Below are 18,544 nucleotides of genomic sequence, written 5' to 3'. Positions count from 1 at the left end.
ATTTTAAAGCTCCGAGGTACATATTTTTTCTTCGTGGGCTTGTAAATCATGATGACTTGGCCTTTAAGCCCAACTTGCATGGTTTTCTCCCATTTCAGTTTTTGTCTTCATCACATGCATTTGTGCAATAGACAGTGACGGATGCCTGAGGGACGGAAGATCATCACTCATTGCATGACATGGTTGTTTTTATGCAAAGGATTTCTTTTTCCTTTCAGAATTTCCTTTTAAAGGTTTAGTTTAAAACAAACAGAAACCTCGACAAATTGACTTGCATGTTTTGGAAAAAAATTGACTTGACTGATAAAACACTATTTGTGTAGTGGCGAGTCAAAATGTCCACTGAGATTTTCTGCAAGTGTCTGGATTTTCAGAAGCAACTACAACGTTTGCCTGTGTTTTTATTTGTTTCTGTTTTCATGGAGCAGTATCCAACAGAGGAAGACATGATAGAGTGGGCAAAGCGCGAGAGCGAGCGAGAGGAAAAGGAGCGACTAGCAAGGCTAACGCAGCAGGAGCAAGAGGACCTGGAGCTCGCCATCGCTCTAAGCAAGTCTGAACTCTCCTGAGGAGGCTCCTCCCCTCAACTGGCCTAGCTTTGCACAGGCCGACCCGCCCCGGCCCAGAAAAACACCAAAGCAAAATGGGGGACTGTATAGGACTGACTCAGCATCTGCTGGCCCCATACAGAGGCTGAAACTGATCCCTGAATCGTTTAACCCCCCCCTTTTCCTCAACTGCTTACAGATTTTTCTTTTTTTTTTTTTGGAAGGGGGGGGGGGGGCGTCAACGTTTTTCCATCCTGTAGGTCCCTGCAGGTATGACTGGAGGACACGAGCAAGATGGAGGTTTAGTTTCAAGGACTGGACGGTGTTATGAAACCACGGTGAAACAGGATCCTGAGATAAAGAATTAGTTGTGCTGGATGTGATTACAACTAGACTGAAGTCCAATTTTTAGCTGAAACCCAAACGCACCACTTTATATGCTTGCCACGTTATTAAGTATGTCAGGTGCACCTAACAAAATGACCGGCAAGGGAATTTTAGGGTCATTTTGTCGAACCCACAAGACCAGAACTCAAACTTTTGTTGTGCTGTATGACACACTGAAAAATACAGAAAAACACAGCTGGGAGAATTCAGAAAGGAGTGAAATGGAGTGAGCATACATTTAATGTGAGATTTAGGGGCAATTTAAATCAGTAATTCAATGTTTGTCTAAAGTTGTGTCCTATGAGATTGGGGGAGGGGGGGATCAACTCCTTTGCACACAATTTCTGAAGTAGATTAATTACATGGAACTACATCCAGATTACACCTGTTAGCATTAAAAATGATGGCACACTACAGTGGGTTGCAGAGCATTAGAGCGTCATCACTTTTTAAACAAAGAATGTGATATTCTAGATTCACATGTCAAGTCCCCATCTTTTAAATGTTACATTTTCAGTTCATCTCATGAATGTGGCCTAATTCCAAATAACACTATTTTCTCAGAGATTGAGTTACAAAACTGGACAGTCTGGACATTAACAAGTATCCATTGGAATATGAAGTTCAGCGGGGTGGTCAGGATTGAATGTATGTGATTTGTTTTTAATGTATATTAAATTGTGTTGTTTAATGTGATTAACCTCCTGAACAGAAAATCTTAAAGTACCGCAGAGTCCTACTCAAGGGCCAGGCTCCTTTTTTTTTTGTTTTTGAGATGAAGCACATTAAAATAGTTATTCAAATGTAACTATGATTTCACATAAAATGTACAATTGTCTTATGGCGTTTTGTTCCATTTCAAATTGTGCCATGGTGGTGCTTCCTTTTGTGAGCGTTTTGTTCAAGCTTTGGTTTTATTTTCCAGAATGTTTTTTTTTTTTGTTTTTAAGGAGACATTTCCTCACTGAGAGACTTACTGGATTTCAGACTATTAGAAAAAATTCAAACAATGTGTTTTGTCCTTGTGCTCTTCAGGCTCTGTTGGGATTTAACTTTAAAAAAAAAAAAAAAAAAAACACCTATGTGCTCTGACATCCTCACGCCTGTTGACACCCACACATCCGCCTCCTGGCCAGCTGTGACTTCTTTTTTGACTAATTTGGGGTTTTTTCCCAGAAAAGTTACTTTATACTAAACTGTGAGTGAAGGTTTGTAATGAGGGACGACTGAACCGAAGCGCAAGATGGCTTTTTGTTTTCACTTGGCTTACTCATTTCTGACCAACAACAGTATGGACAGCTGTTCTCATTCTGACTTCTTTTCTGTGTTGAGCCTCGAGTCATCTTTTCATGTTTAGCCAGTTTATGCTTTTCATTAATACAGCACTTCCAACTCAGTGCAACATCTCTTTGAACTTAATTAATGCCAGGGCAGAAGATTTGCATGTTTGTCCCAAGTCTCTTATACTAGAGTTCATAGTTCCTGACTTTGAGAGCCTACCATACAGTCCATGTTATGTTGTTTGTACAGACAAATCCAGAACCACTTATGTTTGTAGACTTACTCATACAGGCTTTTTAAAACTCATGCTAATTAAATTTTATTTTATATTTCTTAACTTGTAAGAGAAATCATTATTGGGCACTTTGGCCAGATTATGTAATGCATTTAACTGAAACTGAATAAATATTAAAATACGTAGATTTGCAGTTTGTGAAGCTTTATTTCTGCCAAATGTCTCCTGTCATTCAAAATGTTATAATCAAACCTTTTCCTTCAAAGTTTTCTTAAATGTATTTTTTTCTCTCCTAAGTCCTCAAAATGTCTCTATAAAGGAAGTTTTGCATAAAATTCGATTGAAAAATGATGCGATTTGCAAGCCCCATTTCCAGAAAAGTTGGAAAGCTTTCTAAATATGAAGATTATTTTTTTTTTTTTTGGCCGTATTTTGCCGTTTTTTGACAGTAATTGTTTCAGGCCATTCAGGAAGGGACACTGTGTATTTGAAGCTAAACTATTGTATGTTGTGCAGAAAGAAATATGGCGTTGTCCTGCGGAAATAACCGCAGACCAGTTGGGAAAATATGTCACCTTGATGGTAGCGTTCATCTCCAGACTTTTAATAAATCCTTCTCCATCAGCGTTTAGTCTGATCAGCCATCTTCGCTTTTTTCACTTTTCAGTGGAAAGACTTATCTGGTTTCAACTGCTGTCCAGGGGTCAGTTTCAACTGATACAGAAGAAACTGCATCCGGATGCCAGGCAGGCCACCAGCATGTGATGTAGCAGACAACCATACTAGTATCAGCAAATGACATTTGAAATGGTGTAAGGAGTATAAACACCAGTTAATGACTTTTATTGACTTTACAGATTAAACAAAAAACTTGGATCCAAGGTTTTATTTGCAATCCTGACACCATCTTGGTGGTTTTAAACAGAGACTCTTGGACCAACCCGTATGAGTCATGCAAAAAGCCCGCTCCTGCCCCCTTAGGATTGGTTCGGTACAATCTGTACCTGTGAATATGGACGTGAATGAGAGGGGGGATGTGTATGGCTGGCCATACATTAAATCCACCTGTTAATGATGGTCTTTCTCATATTCAGTAGGAAGCACTTGGTGTCTGTTTTTGTCCCAAAACAAACTGAAACAAGGATTCTTTTGACCACAGAGCATGTGTCAACTGTCGTTCTGTTTGTCTGAGATAAGTTAGTGGTGTTGGAGTATAAATATTCTTTCAGATTTATGGATGCAACACTAGACCGTATGAACTGAAAAAAGCTTTCTGAGATATCGGTACTCCTGAGCCTGTGCAATTATATTGACTACGGCTAAATGGTTACTACTGCAGCGTCTGTGCAGACGTGTGCCATGTGATATGGCTGTGGCATTTAATTCCCTTCAGTTCATCCATTCACTAGTATCTCTACCTATCCTTACAATCTATAAACCATCCTTTACAGGTTGAAAGTTAAAAGACTTGAGTTCTTAGCAAGTTTTCTGTGCCTTTTTTTGTTTTTCTTTTGTTTAATTTAACTTTTTAAGAACTGATCAACAATATTCACTAATGCCATTTGACAGAAAGTGGTAATCCACAGTTCTCCTTGGAAAGACTATGCCTTTGGTAGATGCTCCTTTTACATCCTGACACCGGCATCTGCCACCAGTTGCTGCAGAGTCTTCCTTAATAGCGTCAAATGTAGGCTCCACTTCTCGTTCTTTTGAATGTGCTGCTGACATCGAATTCAATATATCTGGGAGGTGGGATGGATGAATTGCCAAGTGACAAATGCAGTGATGGATTCATGATGATCGCTGGATAGCTACATTCACTATCTGGCTATTTCTGACTTAATGTTCATGGTAATTTAACTTAATTTACTCTTTACCTTAAGTGATTTATTGTGCAACTATCTTGGGGGATTAATCAAGTGTCATTGAATTAAATTACATTTCTTCAATACTTGTATCTGTGGATTAAAAGAACGAATTAATTAACAAACCACAAAGATATGTTTTCGTTGTTGTTTAATGAAGCTTCCATTTTTTCTGAAGATGTTTGTAAATGACAAATATATGTTACTTTATGTATACTTTACTTCACTGCCATCACACAGTCTGTTCTCTGCACGTCCATCACTGTCTGGTTCAGACCGGCCACCAAACTACACAGGCACAGACTGCAACAGACAATTAGGTCTGCGGAAAGGATAATTGGGACTAACCTCCCATCTATCCAGGACCTGTACCGGTCCAGGACCAGGAAACGGGCAGGTAACATCTCTGCAGACCCCTCACACCCAGGACACAGACTGTTTGAACTCCTCCCTCTGGACGGCGCTACAGAGCTCTGTAGCCAAAACCTCCAGACACAGAGACAGTTTCTTCTCCCAAGCTGTTTCTCTGATGAACTCCCATCACTGAGAGAGTCTCAGAGTAATCAATCACTGTGTTATAATAATAATAATAATAATAATAATAATAATAATAATAATAATAATAATAATAATAATAATAATAATAATAATAACCACAATCATATGCTGTAACAATGCACCTTTCAATAACCATTTCTACCTCATACTGCTGCACCTTTCACTTAAAAAAAAATTGTATACATGTTAATAAGAGCTGTCATTTGTGTATTTAGTGTACAGTGAGCAAAAATAACCGAAGTCAAATTCCCTGTCTTGTCTGACCTGACTTGGTCAATAAACATGATTCTGATCAGGGCCGGTTCTAGGGATGCACATAAGAGGGGGCAGTCAGAAATGTGAAGGGGGCATGTTCTTTTTTTTTCTTTTTACACATTTTTGTGTTTTCTTCACGGCAGTTGTTAGCAGATCTCAACCTGGAGAAGTGGATTGCACTCTGTCAGGCCTCTACCCTAATCCTGTCCAGCTTGTGTGTCCCACCTGAAGACTAAGCTTCTGCTGGTATAGCTCTTAGAGTCACTGAGGCACGCGAACCCCCTGACCACAATAAGGTGGCAATCCCTCAGGGGGGGAACTGAAAAATAAATGAAATAAATAAATGAAAAGTAAAATAAAATATCCTTTATCCAGATTTTAACAACCAAGCAACAACCAATTTCAACAACATAACATTAATCTTAACTGGATGGCCTAATTGTCAAATACATTTCAAGCTAAAGGAAAGACTTGTCTCTATCATCAATATTTACAAAAATGAAAGGAAGTCTTATGAAAAAAAAATCACCAAACATCAAGTTCTCAAACTAATATATAAAAACAGAAAAATTTATAATTTTTTCTTTATTAGCTAATAACTCAAAATAGGTGGCCGGAAGTGACAAAGTAAGCGAAACTAACATGGTTTACATATCGCATTTTGTTAATTAATAAAAGTTGAAGATGCTTGGTAGCCTTTTCAGTTGGTTAATGATTCATTGGACAGTGTTTGTACATGTTAATCTCTGTTGGAGATGTTTTTTACTACTTCGGATTTTGCACAGTGATAATGTTTGTCACATTATTTGTTATTAACCTCCATTGTATAGAGGACTTGTTTACATCATTAGGCTTCTAGGATTAGCCTGACATTTTTTTCATTTGAATCTCTAAATGAGGACTTTGCATTTCAGATGAACTTCTAAGCCTCCTATAATTTCATGCGATTGTTTTGTTTTGCTGATATAATGCACAGATGTGTCATAAATAAAGGAGCTTATGGTTAATATTTTGGTTCCTTATTTATAACATCAAACTGGCTACTATGGACTGAAATGCTTGTGCTCAATGCTTAATATAATATTCAAATAAGAAAATCTTGGTGGAAAGTGGTGCTTTGACATTATGGCGTGTTTTCTTAAAAGTAGGTCAATATCAACTTCATTAAGTTTGCACAATGCATGGTTTCAAAATGAACTTGCATTTAAAATAATATTTCTTTATCTGAATATTATATTTAACATTCACAATGACTAAATCTGGAGACAATTAATACATAATTCATATGTAAACTAGACAGATATATTCTCCTGCTCATTCCTGTGCACAAATGTATTATATATACATAAATCTTCGTCTTTGAGTGCAAAATACATTTTGAAAACCCCCAAATTTTCAGTGTGGCCCTCTCCATACAGTCCTTTTGCAGATGTGGCCCCCAGTGGCGTCAATTCAGTGGAAGCTAAGGTATGACAAGGTTACGAGTCACAGAACTTAACTAGAGTATCAATCAACACGTCCAGCAAATACTCATCACAGAATTCTGCTATGGAGCTTATCTGTGTGGTCAAGAAGATTTGAACTTTTTCAAATGCAGTCTCGCTCACTGCAAAAACTCAAAATCTTACCAGGAATATTTGTCTTATTTTTAGTTAAAATGTCTCATTTTTAGTCAAAAAATCTCATTACACTTAAAACAAGAGGTATTACCAGAAAAATAACTTGTTATTCGACCATTTTCACCTGTTTCAAGTAGATTTTCACTTGAAATAAGTAGAAAAATCTGCCAGTGGGACAAGATTTATCTTCTCATTACAAGCAAAAAAATCTTGTTCCATTGGCAGATTTTTCCACTTATTTTAAGTGAAAATCTACTTGAAACAGGTGAAAATGGTTGTTTTTGAGTCTTGTCTTAAATGTTATGCGATTAAAAAAAAAAAAAAAAAATGGGACTAAAAATGAGACATTTTAACTAGAAATAAGACAAATATTCTTGTTAAGATTTTGAGTTTTTGCAGTGTATAATAACTAATGAAATCGATCATGTTGTTCTTATTTGCATTTGTATTTATTCCATAAATGTATTTAAAAAAACAAACATTTACATTTAACCCTTGAAGCCAAGTTGTGGCGGCTGCCATACCTTGCCATACCCAATTGACGCCCCTGGTGGCCCCCTGCCTAATCTAATTGAAGACCCCTGGTCTAAATTGTTGGTGTAACACGGAGGCCTTTAGGACCCAGAAGTGACGGCTTGAACTCGCGTGTGTTTGACTAGAAAGTGTGTTGATGAACAGCACACACCTTTCCACGTCAGGACCGAGGAAGACCTGCAGGTTTCTGTCCTCTCCTGTCTGCCGGTGTGTGCGTGTGTCGTCCTCCATGCGGAGTGTGTGAAGCCGCTCCGTCCGCAGTCTCCTGCTGTGAAGGACCCAGCGCTGTGGGATGAGTTTTATTAACTGGCGTCGAAGCTCGAAGAAGGATGACAGCAAAGAGTGAGTAAAGCCTACATTATGGTTCCTGGAACCATAAACCCGCCTTAAAGAAAGAAAGACAGACAGAAACCAGTACCTGTGTAGTCGTCATGTGCTTTCTGCGCCGCTTGTCTTGTCATCACACGTAGAGGGGCCCAATTAACCCCCCCATCACCAGCAGTCATGGTTCACACAGACAGAAAAAAAGTCTTCAAAGTTTTACTTCCGTGAGACACAAACAAAAGTGTGTTAGGGTTTTGTGTAATGACTCTGCAGCCGGTTTGACAACATTACATTCATGATACTGCTGCTAAAATAAACTAAGCTGCTGGCGTGATTCATATGGAAAATTAGATCTAAATAATTTTGACATTATAAATTACCTTATTATTTTGGTTTGAATAAAAGCGCATTTACTTAAGTGTTCTGTTCAAATTACACTCTTTTTGGGAGATATAATCACTTCTTACGGAAATCAGCGTTTTCAAACTCGTTTTACTCGTTTTTGGGCTATAAAAGGTAGGATTTAGATTTAGGAAAACACTGCATTTTTTCATTTTAACATTCATTTGTAATATGATGTCATATATTAAGAGCAGAAATGAGAGAAAAGTCTAATCAATTTGTGTATCAGAATTTAGTTTTCTCATATGTGATCTCTAAATTGATGTCCTGACCCTTTGGAGGATGTAGTTGTTGAGCTGCGTGGGATGGATGGGATGGGAAAAATGGGGCCCCATACAGGATGGTCCATTGATTTTATGTTGGCCCCTTATGATGAGCTACCAGAGTTTATGCTCAGGTAATTGAGTTATGAATAGGCAAGGGCTCTAAATGTGTCTTAATCTGCGTCTCACTTAGTCCAACCACATAAGAGACCTCAGGTGGGCAGTTCACACAGAGCCAGTGAACAGTGGACAATCCCATGTGGGAGTCCTTTCTTCCGCTCATTTATACTTCAGATGGGGCCCATATACAAATGTTGGCTACATTATAATATTACAGCAGCTTTAGTTGTTCTATTCGTTTATTTCGAGGGCTGGGGCAGACGAACAGCATCATTTCTGTTTGTTTCTCTCTTCGTCTGTTTTTGAGGAAGATTACGCAGAAACAGGGCTGATTCTCATTAAACGTGGTGAAGAGATAGATCACGGACAAAGAATAAAAGGATTTCACGTTCATTAAAATCTCTCAAGAGTTCATGACGGAGTAAGTATTTTTGTGTGCTTACTGTATCATGAAATACCTCATCGGCTCCATGCTGACTACTTTATAAGCACATTGAAGCAAAGCTTTATATTTCACAAAGGATTTTTATTTCATATTTATGGTAGATTTACAACAAATGTTTGGGTCGTTATGAGGTCTGCAGACCTTTCATGACCCAACTAATCTCCTCCTGGCATCATCATGATGTTGTTTCTTATGTTGTCTTTCATTTCATCACAGTGGTGCCATGCAGGCACAAGACATCCCCGTCAGCCCGGACTCCCCAAGCCGGTATGTTCACATTGATTGTACAGTTACTTATTTCTTACAGTCAGGAACAATGATGAATATGACAAAGAAAACAACCAACCTTCTGCTTGCCATCTTGTTAAGAACACTGTAATAAGGCTTTTGACCTTTTTTCATCAACTGGACTGAGTAGTATTTCTTGTTGCAGGTTGTCTGTCATAAGCAGTTCAGACCTGGATCCCAGCACCACTGATTTTAAGTAAGTAACATAAAAAGCACCAAAAACCCTCACGCAGCGTGCTCATACATCAGACTGATTTCACAGATTTCCCCAGACTGTCCAGTTAATATCTCAAAATATATAATACTCAAGAGAAATACACAGCCTGGGAGAGGCCACTGTCTATGCTCCTAAGGCTCTCACGATCGGGTTGCTTCAAACAATGGCTGAGCTTTCAATGGGTTCCATCCCTTGAGATGACCTTATTTTCACTAAACAGCCTTGATTTTGTTCCTGTGTTTCAGGTTACAGCTACCTGACAACAAAGATGCTCAAGAGTCAGCGAACGCCTCAAATGGGTAAGCTCGAGCTCTGAACTTTACAGAATTTAGATCATCATCTACATTGTGTAATACCAAGAATGCTAAAACGAAAAAAAACATTGCACACAAGGAACAAGAAACACTAAACCAGCATCGAATGACAAGACAAAACTGTGGCGGAGATAATTGCCCAGGTTCAGGAACTCCTCTTAAAGGAAAGTTTCTGGGCTAAAATGACTTTAGATCTGTTATAAGATGGTAAGGAGTGTAGACTGTTATTAAAGACCAAACCAGCTGTGTTTACAGCAATATGGCAATTAATGTTAACACTGAGGGCCATCACCCTACGATAATATAAACCACTATTTTAAGGCTCTGAGAAGACTCAAAAATGTCACCCCACTTAAGTGAAAGTGTTTGTTCAGGCATTTCCTTCCATTCGCTGCCATCTCGTCATAAGTCTGCACAAGTTGACCACCTAAACTTTTATACCGGATCCAGTTCAATAGAAGAGGAGGACGTGAACTTTCCTCCTTCTGCATCTGTTGACAGTTTGTGCGACATTTGGTAGTCGACTTGTCTGGGAGTGACTAGAAGGAAATTCCTGTACAAACAGTCCTTTTCATACACTTTCTTTGGCCTTAAAAGGAACCCTGGCTATTAAGACATGTAGGTCTTAAAAAATAAATGTTGGTATCAATTATAACAATGTGATATAAAAAACCTTGTTGATGTCTTCGTTTTTATAAAATTTGAAAATATAATTTAACTCGTAGGTCGCCATTGTTGTTTACACAGCAATGCATTCTGGGTAGTGACGTCAGACGGTGGCTCCTACTAGCCCCCTTCCACTGTTTTGACACCCAGAAACAGATGAAAACACAGCTAAACAGGTGACGGCGCACCAGAAACACAGATCAAAACACAGCTAAACATTAAGGTGACGGCGCACCTACAAAAAAGTAAAAAAACAAAAAAAAAAAAGTACAGCACCACAAAGCATGAACTATAAAAACACCATAAAACTCAGATAGACTAACCGACCACACGTTTCAACTAGCAGATAGCCGATGCTACAATAAAAACCCCAGCCAGATCTGGCGTCATTAAATTAAATAAAGATGTTCTTGCCTATTTGACGCGAAGTCTACGCCTCCCGTTTTGTCAAAGTCCCGGGCCAGTCCCCTCAGCCTCTGGTCTGTCATCAAACGGTGGATCCAGCACCGAAGCCGGTTTTAGGGGGGGGCAGGGATGGGCTTTGCCCACCCAAACGTGCATCCTGCCCACCGGCGTCTCCATCCCGGCGGCGGCGAGAGCGGATGGCGGTGCGCTGCAGGCTCATAGAGCCACGGCTACGCCGTCTACGACGTAGCCTACGCCGTAGACGGCGTAGGCTACGCCGTTGACGCCGTAGCCTAATGCACTGGTAAGATGCGCACGACATTGATCATTTTTGCAGATCTCCCGTGCATCACAGAACTTTGATCCAGTTTGCCTGAACCGAGGCGTCTTATGGGCTCCCTCGTCAGCCTCCACGGCCGGGAGAGTGCTGCTCATCTATGTTCTAGATACCTGTCCCAGTTAAACTAACGCGGCTTATCTTCCCAGAGCCACCGTTGTACGTCATAACCCCCAGAATGCATTGCGCAGGTAGAACATGGCGCCTCCCGCAGGGAGTATATGTGATAAACATTGTAGATTTTTAAAGCAATTAGATTATTTGTATGTGTTTCTAAAAACATATTTTAGTATAAGAGAACAATTGTGGCTAATTAGGGACTACAAGTCTTAATAACCAGGGTTCCTTTTAAAAGCTTAAAATGTATTCAGTTTGTCTACAGGGATTCCATCCACACTTTCACTATAGTGGAATGGCATTTTTGAGTCTTGCCAGAGCCTTAAAATAGCAGTTTATTTTGCCCGCTGTGCTGACATAATTGTTTTTTTGCTGCAAACAAATAGTCCATTCTCTCTCAAAACTACTTCTATTCAAGTCGTTTTGGCTCCTATTGAGACTTTACAAGCTTTATCATCTAATAATAGAGCCGCTGTTGTTTTAATGCCAGAATATCTCTTTAATATCATTGCCTGTGAACAAAGAAATCTAATACTCACTTTGGAAATCACCGACGGCCTTATTTCCGACAATATGTACAAAAGTCAAAATCTGTTTTGGTGAACTGTTGTAACTTGAACCTCCATGAAAACATCCACTATTCAGAGACATATGATGGTTGTGGAGCTAAAAATGAACACATGTTTGGAGATTGTTGTGTTTCTTTGGCACCAGATGACAGTTAAGCTCTTTAGATCTAAAATCTAAAAACGCAGTCATCCATGCTTCATCTGGACCTACGAATCTCCCTCCTGATCGTCTCCATTCTTTGTCACATGACACCAACATACACCCTATCTGCGTCCATCAGTTGCAGATAAAACTGCTGTCCCTCTTTTGCTTCCGGGCAGATGCATTTTTTTGACATCTCGCTTGTAATCAAACTGAGCTGATCACTATTTTGTAATGTTTTGTTTTTCCCTTAGCAGTCCATTTTATGAAAACTGAGACGCCAAATAAAAGTTTTGCTGTACTGATGAATGTTTCAGTTTTTCGTTCAGTAAATTTGCATAGCATTCATTCTGGTGTGTATTTAGCTGTTTTCTGTGTCATGACCCTGGAGCTGAACCGACCTGCCAGCATTCCCGAGTCATCACTATCTGACAACATGTTTGTTAAAAAATGAGAAGCGATGCAACACAGAGATAGACATGAGCTCATCCTAACCTTTTAGAAGATGAGGGCTTTTATACTTATTTTTTATATACCGGTACCTTTTCCTCAGCTGACAACAGGTGGGTTGGATGCCTTTTGAAGTTCAGTCTATTTCTGTCCCTCTGTTTGAAATATTTAGGGTATGCAGTCTGTTTGTGTTATTAAATACCCCTTTTAGTAAAATTGCATCTTTGACGCACTGCAAGCTGGAACTTGAAGCTAATATGAAATACTTTTGAATTACTACATAAGAACAGTGGCTTATTAAATAGAGACACCTTTGATGTACTCACAGCAGAAGAGATGAAGGTGGTAATTTTGGCAGCAAAGACCTTTTTTGTGGTCTTTTTCTCCAGGTATTTGAACTTTGACCTGTGATTAAATGGCATCTTCTTCTTTTCGTGTCAAAAGCTAATTTCAAATAACATATGTTTACTGACTGTTTAAGCAAATGCCACATTGATTCATTGGCTCAGAATCAAAGAAGATCACATTTAATCTTAAGTATGTTGAAAGAAGGCCAAAGATTTATATTATTTTACAGATTAAATCTAAAACAATGACTAAAACATTTAAGAGAAATTGGCAAAAATCTTAATAGTTGATTAGTTTTTCAAGTAACTTTCATTCAAATCCCCCAAATGTCCTTCTTCTTTCCCCTCATGTGACAGTAAACTCGATCATCTTTGGATTTTGGGTTGTCGGGCAGGATTCACATTGCATTGCTCGACAGATTTGTGTTTGTTGATTGACTTCGACAGGGTTTATGTTTGAATCAGCAGCCCAAAAACCAGCAGATCAACTAGCATGGCTGAATGAATGGCTTTCGCTACGATTTAAAACTTGGGACAGGCAAAAAGGTCCCAACAGGTTTCATGTTGAAATGAAGTGAAATTTCCTTAAATACGGCATAAAAGTCATGTTGATTTAATTCAGTTCAGTTTAATTCTATTCAATTTATTTGTGTAGCACCGATTCACAACAAAAGTCACTATTGAGGCACTTTAGGCTGAAAGTTAACAAGTTATCTTCTGTACAGTTAAAAACAGGCAGTTCAGTCACATTATGGTCCATTTATCTTCCAGTTGAATCCATTTATTCTATTATCTATTTATAACACAGTTTAATTCAATTCAAATTCATGTACTAACAGTTCACAAAGCAATAGATTGTACTGAATAGTCTTCACTTAGTGAGCATCCACAAGGAAGACAACACCAACAGAACCAGCTTCATGGCGTTTCACCGTGAGCAGTGGGGAGATCAGGGGATAGGAAAAAGATGCAAACAAGACACAAATATTAGTCCCTGGGATATTTGCCATGAGAAGCAAAAATAAAAAAAAACAAACGTAGGAAGGAAAACAAAGTTAATAACTAATAATGGCATATACATACGGTATTCATGAAATGTACTGCAATGAGAGTAGTGAGACGAAAGTGCCCAGAGCATCATTCCAGCTCACCCAGCAGGACTAATGCAGCATAAATAAAGAGCTGGCTCAGAGTCACCAGAGCTAGTCCTTAGTGTGGAAGCTGTGTCAAAAAAGAACATGTTAAACTTTTTCGCAAAGATAAAGTGGGTGTCTGTACCCCAAACACAAACTGGGAGCTGGTTCTGCAGAATAGGAGCCTGGTAGGTGGAGCCTCGGCCACTGTTCCTGAAATGAATGACACTAATACAGACGCCTCAGGACCATTGCTAGTCCTGTTAAATGATGAACACAGAAGAATACTTGGCTATGTTAATTTGAAAAATACAAAAAAATTAAATATTCTTCATGTTTTGTATTTACCTCTTTAATTTTATCTGGGGTCCGTTTCACAAAGCAGGTTCAACAAACACTGAGTCTAATCCTGAACTCTTAGTTGATCTACTCTGAGATCGGAAACTCAGAGTTTTCGGTTCCAGAACAGCGGATTTGAGGTAATTTACTCAACTCTAAGTAGTTTCACCTGGAGTTAAGCTTGTGCGTGAGGGAAATAAAAAGCCATCATCAGTAGAGCGCTGATACAAGGATTCACCATGGCAACCGGCGACACAAAAGAGCAACATACATTTTCTTTTTTTTCTTTTTAACTTTATTTATCTTTTCAATTTACAAAATCCCTTTGAGGAAACATTAGTTTGCATCTCAAGATCCACATACTTCACGCCACTGGAGTTAGAAGTGTTAATACGTGCATATGGCGAGTATGAGAGCATATTTTGGAGAAAAAAAAATGAAATTTTATTGTCTTTTAGATCAGGGTCGTCAATTGGGTACGGCAGCTGCCACACCTCGGCTTCAGGGGAAAATGTAAATGTTTTTTTTTTAAATACATTTATGGAATTACTCTGTATCTATTTGTATTGATTTATTCTATTACTTCATACATATAAAATAACTACAAATGCATATCAGAACAACATGATGGATTTCAGTAGGTATTATCTATCCCAACACTTGTACCCCCCCCCCCCCCCCCCTCATATCTTGAAATGTCCCAGCGTACCTGACGACAGTGGTCACTATCAATCTCGTTTTTAGTGCGCTCTGCAGTGTTACTAACTTACAAAAATGAAAAGGAAGCAGACAACCACGCAATAAAAAAAAAGAAACAAGGCAAGTGATGGGGCCAGAAGATATTAACGAGGCTGTTAGCCACTGATGGATTAATTATGCAAGTTCATCTCAAAGTAAGATATAAATCCTCTTATACATCTGTTTAAGGGAAATATTTGACTTTTTTTTTACCCTCCCTCTCCTTTTTGCATTTGGACTTTAACTGTTTGAAGTTAAACTGGGATGTCCCAGTGATATTGTTGCACTGACATAGTGAATAAAGTGAACGAGTTAAATTGCGTTTGTTAGATACGCCTTTTCCGCTCTCTAACTCTTCCGCTTGCTGTCCGTGGTGCAGAAAACGGATGTGTATTGCGTAAAGGCCCATTGGCTGAATTGACGCCACTGAGGGAGGAGACGGAGAGAAACTCCAGGTTCGCTGAAATAAACCTGGTCCCGACCAGGTTAGGTTCAGAGAGTCTGTTACTACGGTAACTGACCGAGAGCTTAAGTTACCTCTCTTTGTGAAACAGGCTAGAGTTACCCCTCTCTCTCTGGTTTGAGTTACCTCCCTTTGTGAAACGGAAAACTCAGAGTTTCCCTCATTTCAGGGTTAACAGACTCAGAGTTTTCACTAAACCTGCTTTGTGAAACAGACCCCTGATGTCTTGGAGAGGGATGTGTTATCTATGGCCCAATCCCAATACTCCCCCTACTTTCTTTCACTACCCCTAAAAAAGAAGGGACAGATTTTAGGGCACTTGAAATCTTCCCAGGGCCATGTCCCAATACTCCCCCTACCCCTACTTTCAGCACCACCCCTAAATCAGGAAGCTGAGAGCCAAAAGCTGTTTTAATTTCAGCTGTAGCGCTGTTAATATGCCACTTTATTAAGTTTTAATATTTTTTCAGGCGTAAAAGTAACTGTTAAGATCCCCAACCTGGGCTCAGTTTATCCAAATAACGCCTGTTGAGAAATTTGACCCGATGCTTTCGGAGATAAGAGCCGCCGGCTCGGAGCAGCAGCTCACAGCCGGAGTACAGACGTGATCGCCCTGCGCCGTCGTCCCGGAAGAGAAACCTGCAGCTCTGTGGAGAACTACCGCTCGCTGAAATAAATCATTTAGGAAGATAAATGTTGGTTTAATAGATGAAATCTAACAGTTGTAGCTACGCCTGTTAAAAATTTGCTCCGATAATTTCGAGATTTCTGCCTGCCGGCCCCCGGAGCTGATTTATGGGTCCGCGTTAAATCGACGCAGAGCCTACGGCGTGGGGGGAAGGCGCGCGTCGCTGCGTAACATCGACGCAGAGCCTATGGCGTAGCCTATGGCGTAGCCTATGGCGTAGCCTACGGCGTAGGCTCTGTGTTGGTGTGCGGTTCCATAAATCAGCCTTTATTCTGGCGAGGTTTGAAAAAGACTTCGCAACAACGGGCAAGCGAGTGATTATATACATTCACTGAGTGAATATTATGAAAGTAAAATATATATTTCTCGCTAAAATGTAATCAAAATGCATTTTTATGCCGAAACTAACTCAAAATATTGATTTTTATTCACTAAAAAATAAGAAATGTCCGCCATGTTTTTTTTTTGGATTCAGTCCGAAAATGACGACGAAAATCATTCTGGGAAATTTTTTTGTCCCTAGATCAGCTTGTGAGGATCGGAAATCCCTACATCCGGGATATATTCATAGCCACTACACTACTTTTCTTCACTACCCCTAGGTGGAAAGAGGAATTGGGACACCACTACCCTCACGGGAACGCGCAAAATTTAGGGGTAGTGATGAAAACGAGGGGTAGTGGGAGTATTGGGACAGGGCCTATGTATGTATACAAGAGAAGGTATGACATGGGTGTAGCCAGGTCAGCCATACTCTTCCACTGCACGCAAAGAATCTCATGCACTGGTTCTGGCACCACTGGTACAGTATCAAACCTCCCAAATATATCACAATGGGGCAGGGGAGGATTTTATATAATGATACAGGAGTTTCCGAGAACCACTATTCAAAACAACCTCAGCATCTTCTGCTCCACTACATCCAGCTCCGTCTCCTGTCTCCCTTTGACTCTCTGTTACTCTCTGGTCACACATCACTCTGGACGCTTCTCTCCACCCTCTGTGAGCGGAGAGTACAAGCAGGGTGTACTCTCCGCTTCACCTCTTTTCCACACTCTCTATTGTTCTTAACAGTTGACCCCAAGTACTTACTACCATACTGGAATACTTCCACCTCTTCGGGTTTACCTCCATCGGTCCCCCTTTCACATTAATATCATCTGTAAACATCATAGTTCAAAGGGATTCCTGCCTGAACTCATCTGTCAGCCTGTTCATCACCATCCCAAACAAGAAAGAGCTCTGAACCGATGATTGATGCAGCCCCACCTCTACTTTAAATCCCTCTATCATGTCTACAGCACGCCTCACCTCTAATAATAATAATGAATTTCTTTTATAATGCACTTTAAATTCGATGAATCTCAAAGTGCTACAACATTCAAGGCAAGAAAAAAAATCATCACTAAAATGTAAAAAAGTCATAAAAATCAATGGCAAATCAGAAATCAAAGCTGGCATATGCTCTGTCATGCTACTCTCATACATATCCTGCACCAATCTCACACCAGAATTTGTTTTTCCACATTTTGATAACCAAACATGCATCTATACACACGCATGCATGCACACACACACTGAAACAATAGGCTGAACATTTGGTAAAGTTATAGTGGCATCATACTTCTCACATGCTTCAAATTAATGTCCCTCTGCCGGCCAATTCCCAGACAAATTAATCAGCATTTGCTGACTCTTAATATCAGGGCTTTCAGCTAGAAAGGTTTTGTTTGTACAGTGGCCATAACAGTCACAGATAGATTTATGTCTGTTTTTAACTTTAACTTTTTTAAGTTAATCAGTAAGCCTTAAAGCCAACAGGAAACAAACCTTATTGATATCAATAATTAGATGTGCTCTTCCTGCCTTTTGTCAGTTCACAATGTCGGCCTATTAGTGAACTATCAGTCATATAGCACATCTCTAATTTCAGTAGGTATTGAGTTCAGCTCACGTGAGATGTCAGAAAAGTACACACACACACACACACACACACACACACACACACACACACACACACACACACACACACACACACATCAGATATGTGAGTTGTAGTATGCTGTTTACAGTAATCAAACGTCTGTACTTCATTCACTGTAGCCGCTGTGCTGCATCTGTGTGTCCTCTATTTTAGGACTCGTTGCAGTGTTCTGTCTCGGCCACTGCAGCAGACTCCAGCAAGCCCTCTCTCTCTTTTTTTTTTTCTTGGTCCTCTAGGTTAGCTTTTCCCTACTACAGTAGCAAGAGAGGGTTCCTCTTTTTATGCCATTAAGGCTTCATGATTGGAACACACTGTATGTTCCTCCTTAGAGCATTAACTATTTAATTTTCTTTCTTGGACGTTTCTTGTTTTTTATAAAAGTCCCCTGGCTGTGAAGTCACTTTAGCCCCACCTCTGGTTTAGCATTAACCAATCGGAGCAGAGACTGCAGTGAGTGTAGCATCAGGCCAACGATCGGAAGAGGTGTCACAGGTTTTGTGTGTTTTTGTGT

At 39.7% G+C, this 18,544-nt stretch overlaps 2 protein-coding genes across 5 annotated transcripts in view; both read left to right on the top strand.

Moving 5' to 3' along the window:
• eps15 (epidermal growth factor receptor pathway substrate 15) overlaps positions 1 to 2,549 on the top strand; it is a 32,626-nt gene extending 30,077 nt beyond the window's left edge. For both annotated transcript variants that reach the window (XM_061738240.1, XM_061738239.1), the window contains one exon: positions 429 to 2,549. In XM_061738240.1, coding sequence (XP_061594224.1) covers positions 429 to 559 — 131 coding nt within the window. In that variant the 3' untranslated portion in view covers positions 560 to 2,549. The remainder of the gene's footprint in view (positions 1 to 428) is intronic.
• Positions 2,550 to 7,444: 4,895 nt separating this feature from the next.
• ttc39a (tetratricopeptide repeat domain 39A) overlaps positions 7,445 to 18,544 on the top strand; it is a 38,416-nt gene continuing 27,316 nt past the window's right edge. Inside the window, exons 1-5 of one of the 3 annotated variants that reach the window (XM_061738236.1) lie at positions 7,450 to 7,624; positions 8,703 to 8,812; positions 9,053 to 9,103; positions 9,270 to 9,320; positions 9,587 to 9,640. In XM_061738236.1, coding sequence (XP_061594220.1) covers positions 8,805 to 8,812; positions 9,053 to 9,103; positions 9,270 to 9,320; positions 9,587 to 9,640 — 164 coding nt within the window. In that variant the 5' untranslated portion in view covers positions 7,450 to 7,624; positions 8,703 to 8,804. Of the gene's footprint in view, positions 7,625 to 8,702; positions 8,813 to 9,052; positions 9,104 to 9,269; positions 9,321 to 9,586; positions 9,641 to 18,544 lie in introns of those variants that run through there. The other 2 variants (XM_061738235.1, XM_061738238.1) reach the window with 2 other exon arrangements.

The sequence above is a fragment of the Cololabis saira genome, chromosome 13 (assembly GCF_033807715.1).
Source record: "Cololabis saira isolate AMF1-May2022 chromosome 13, fColSai1.1, whole genome shotgun sequence".
Classification (NCBI taxonomy): domain Eukaryota; kingdom Metazoa; phylum Chordata; class Actinopteri; order Beloniformes; family Belonidae; genus Cololabis; species Cololabis saira.
The sequence above is the reverse complement of the archived record's forward strand: the minus strand, read 5'-3'. Positions and strand labels throughout refer to the sequence as shown.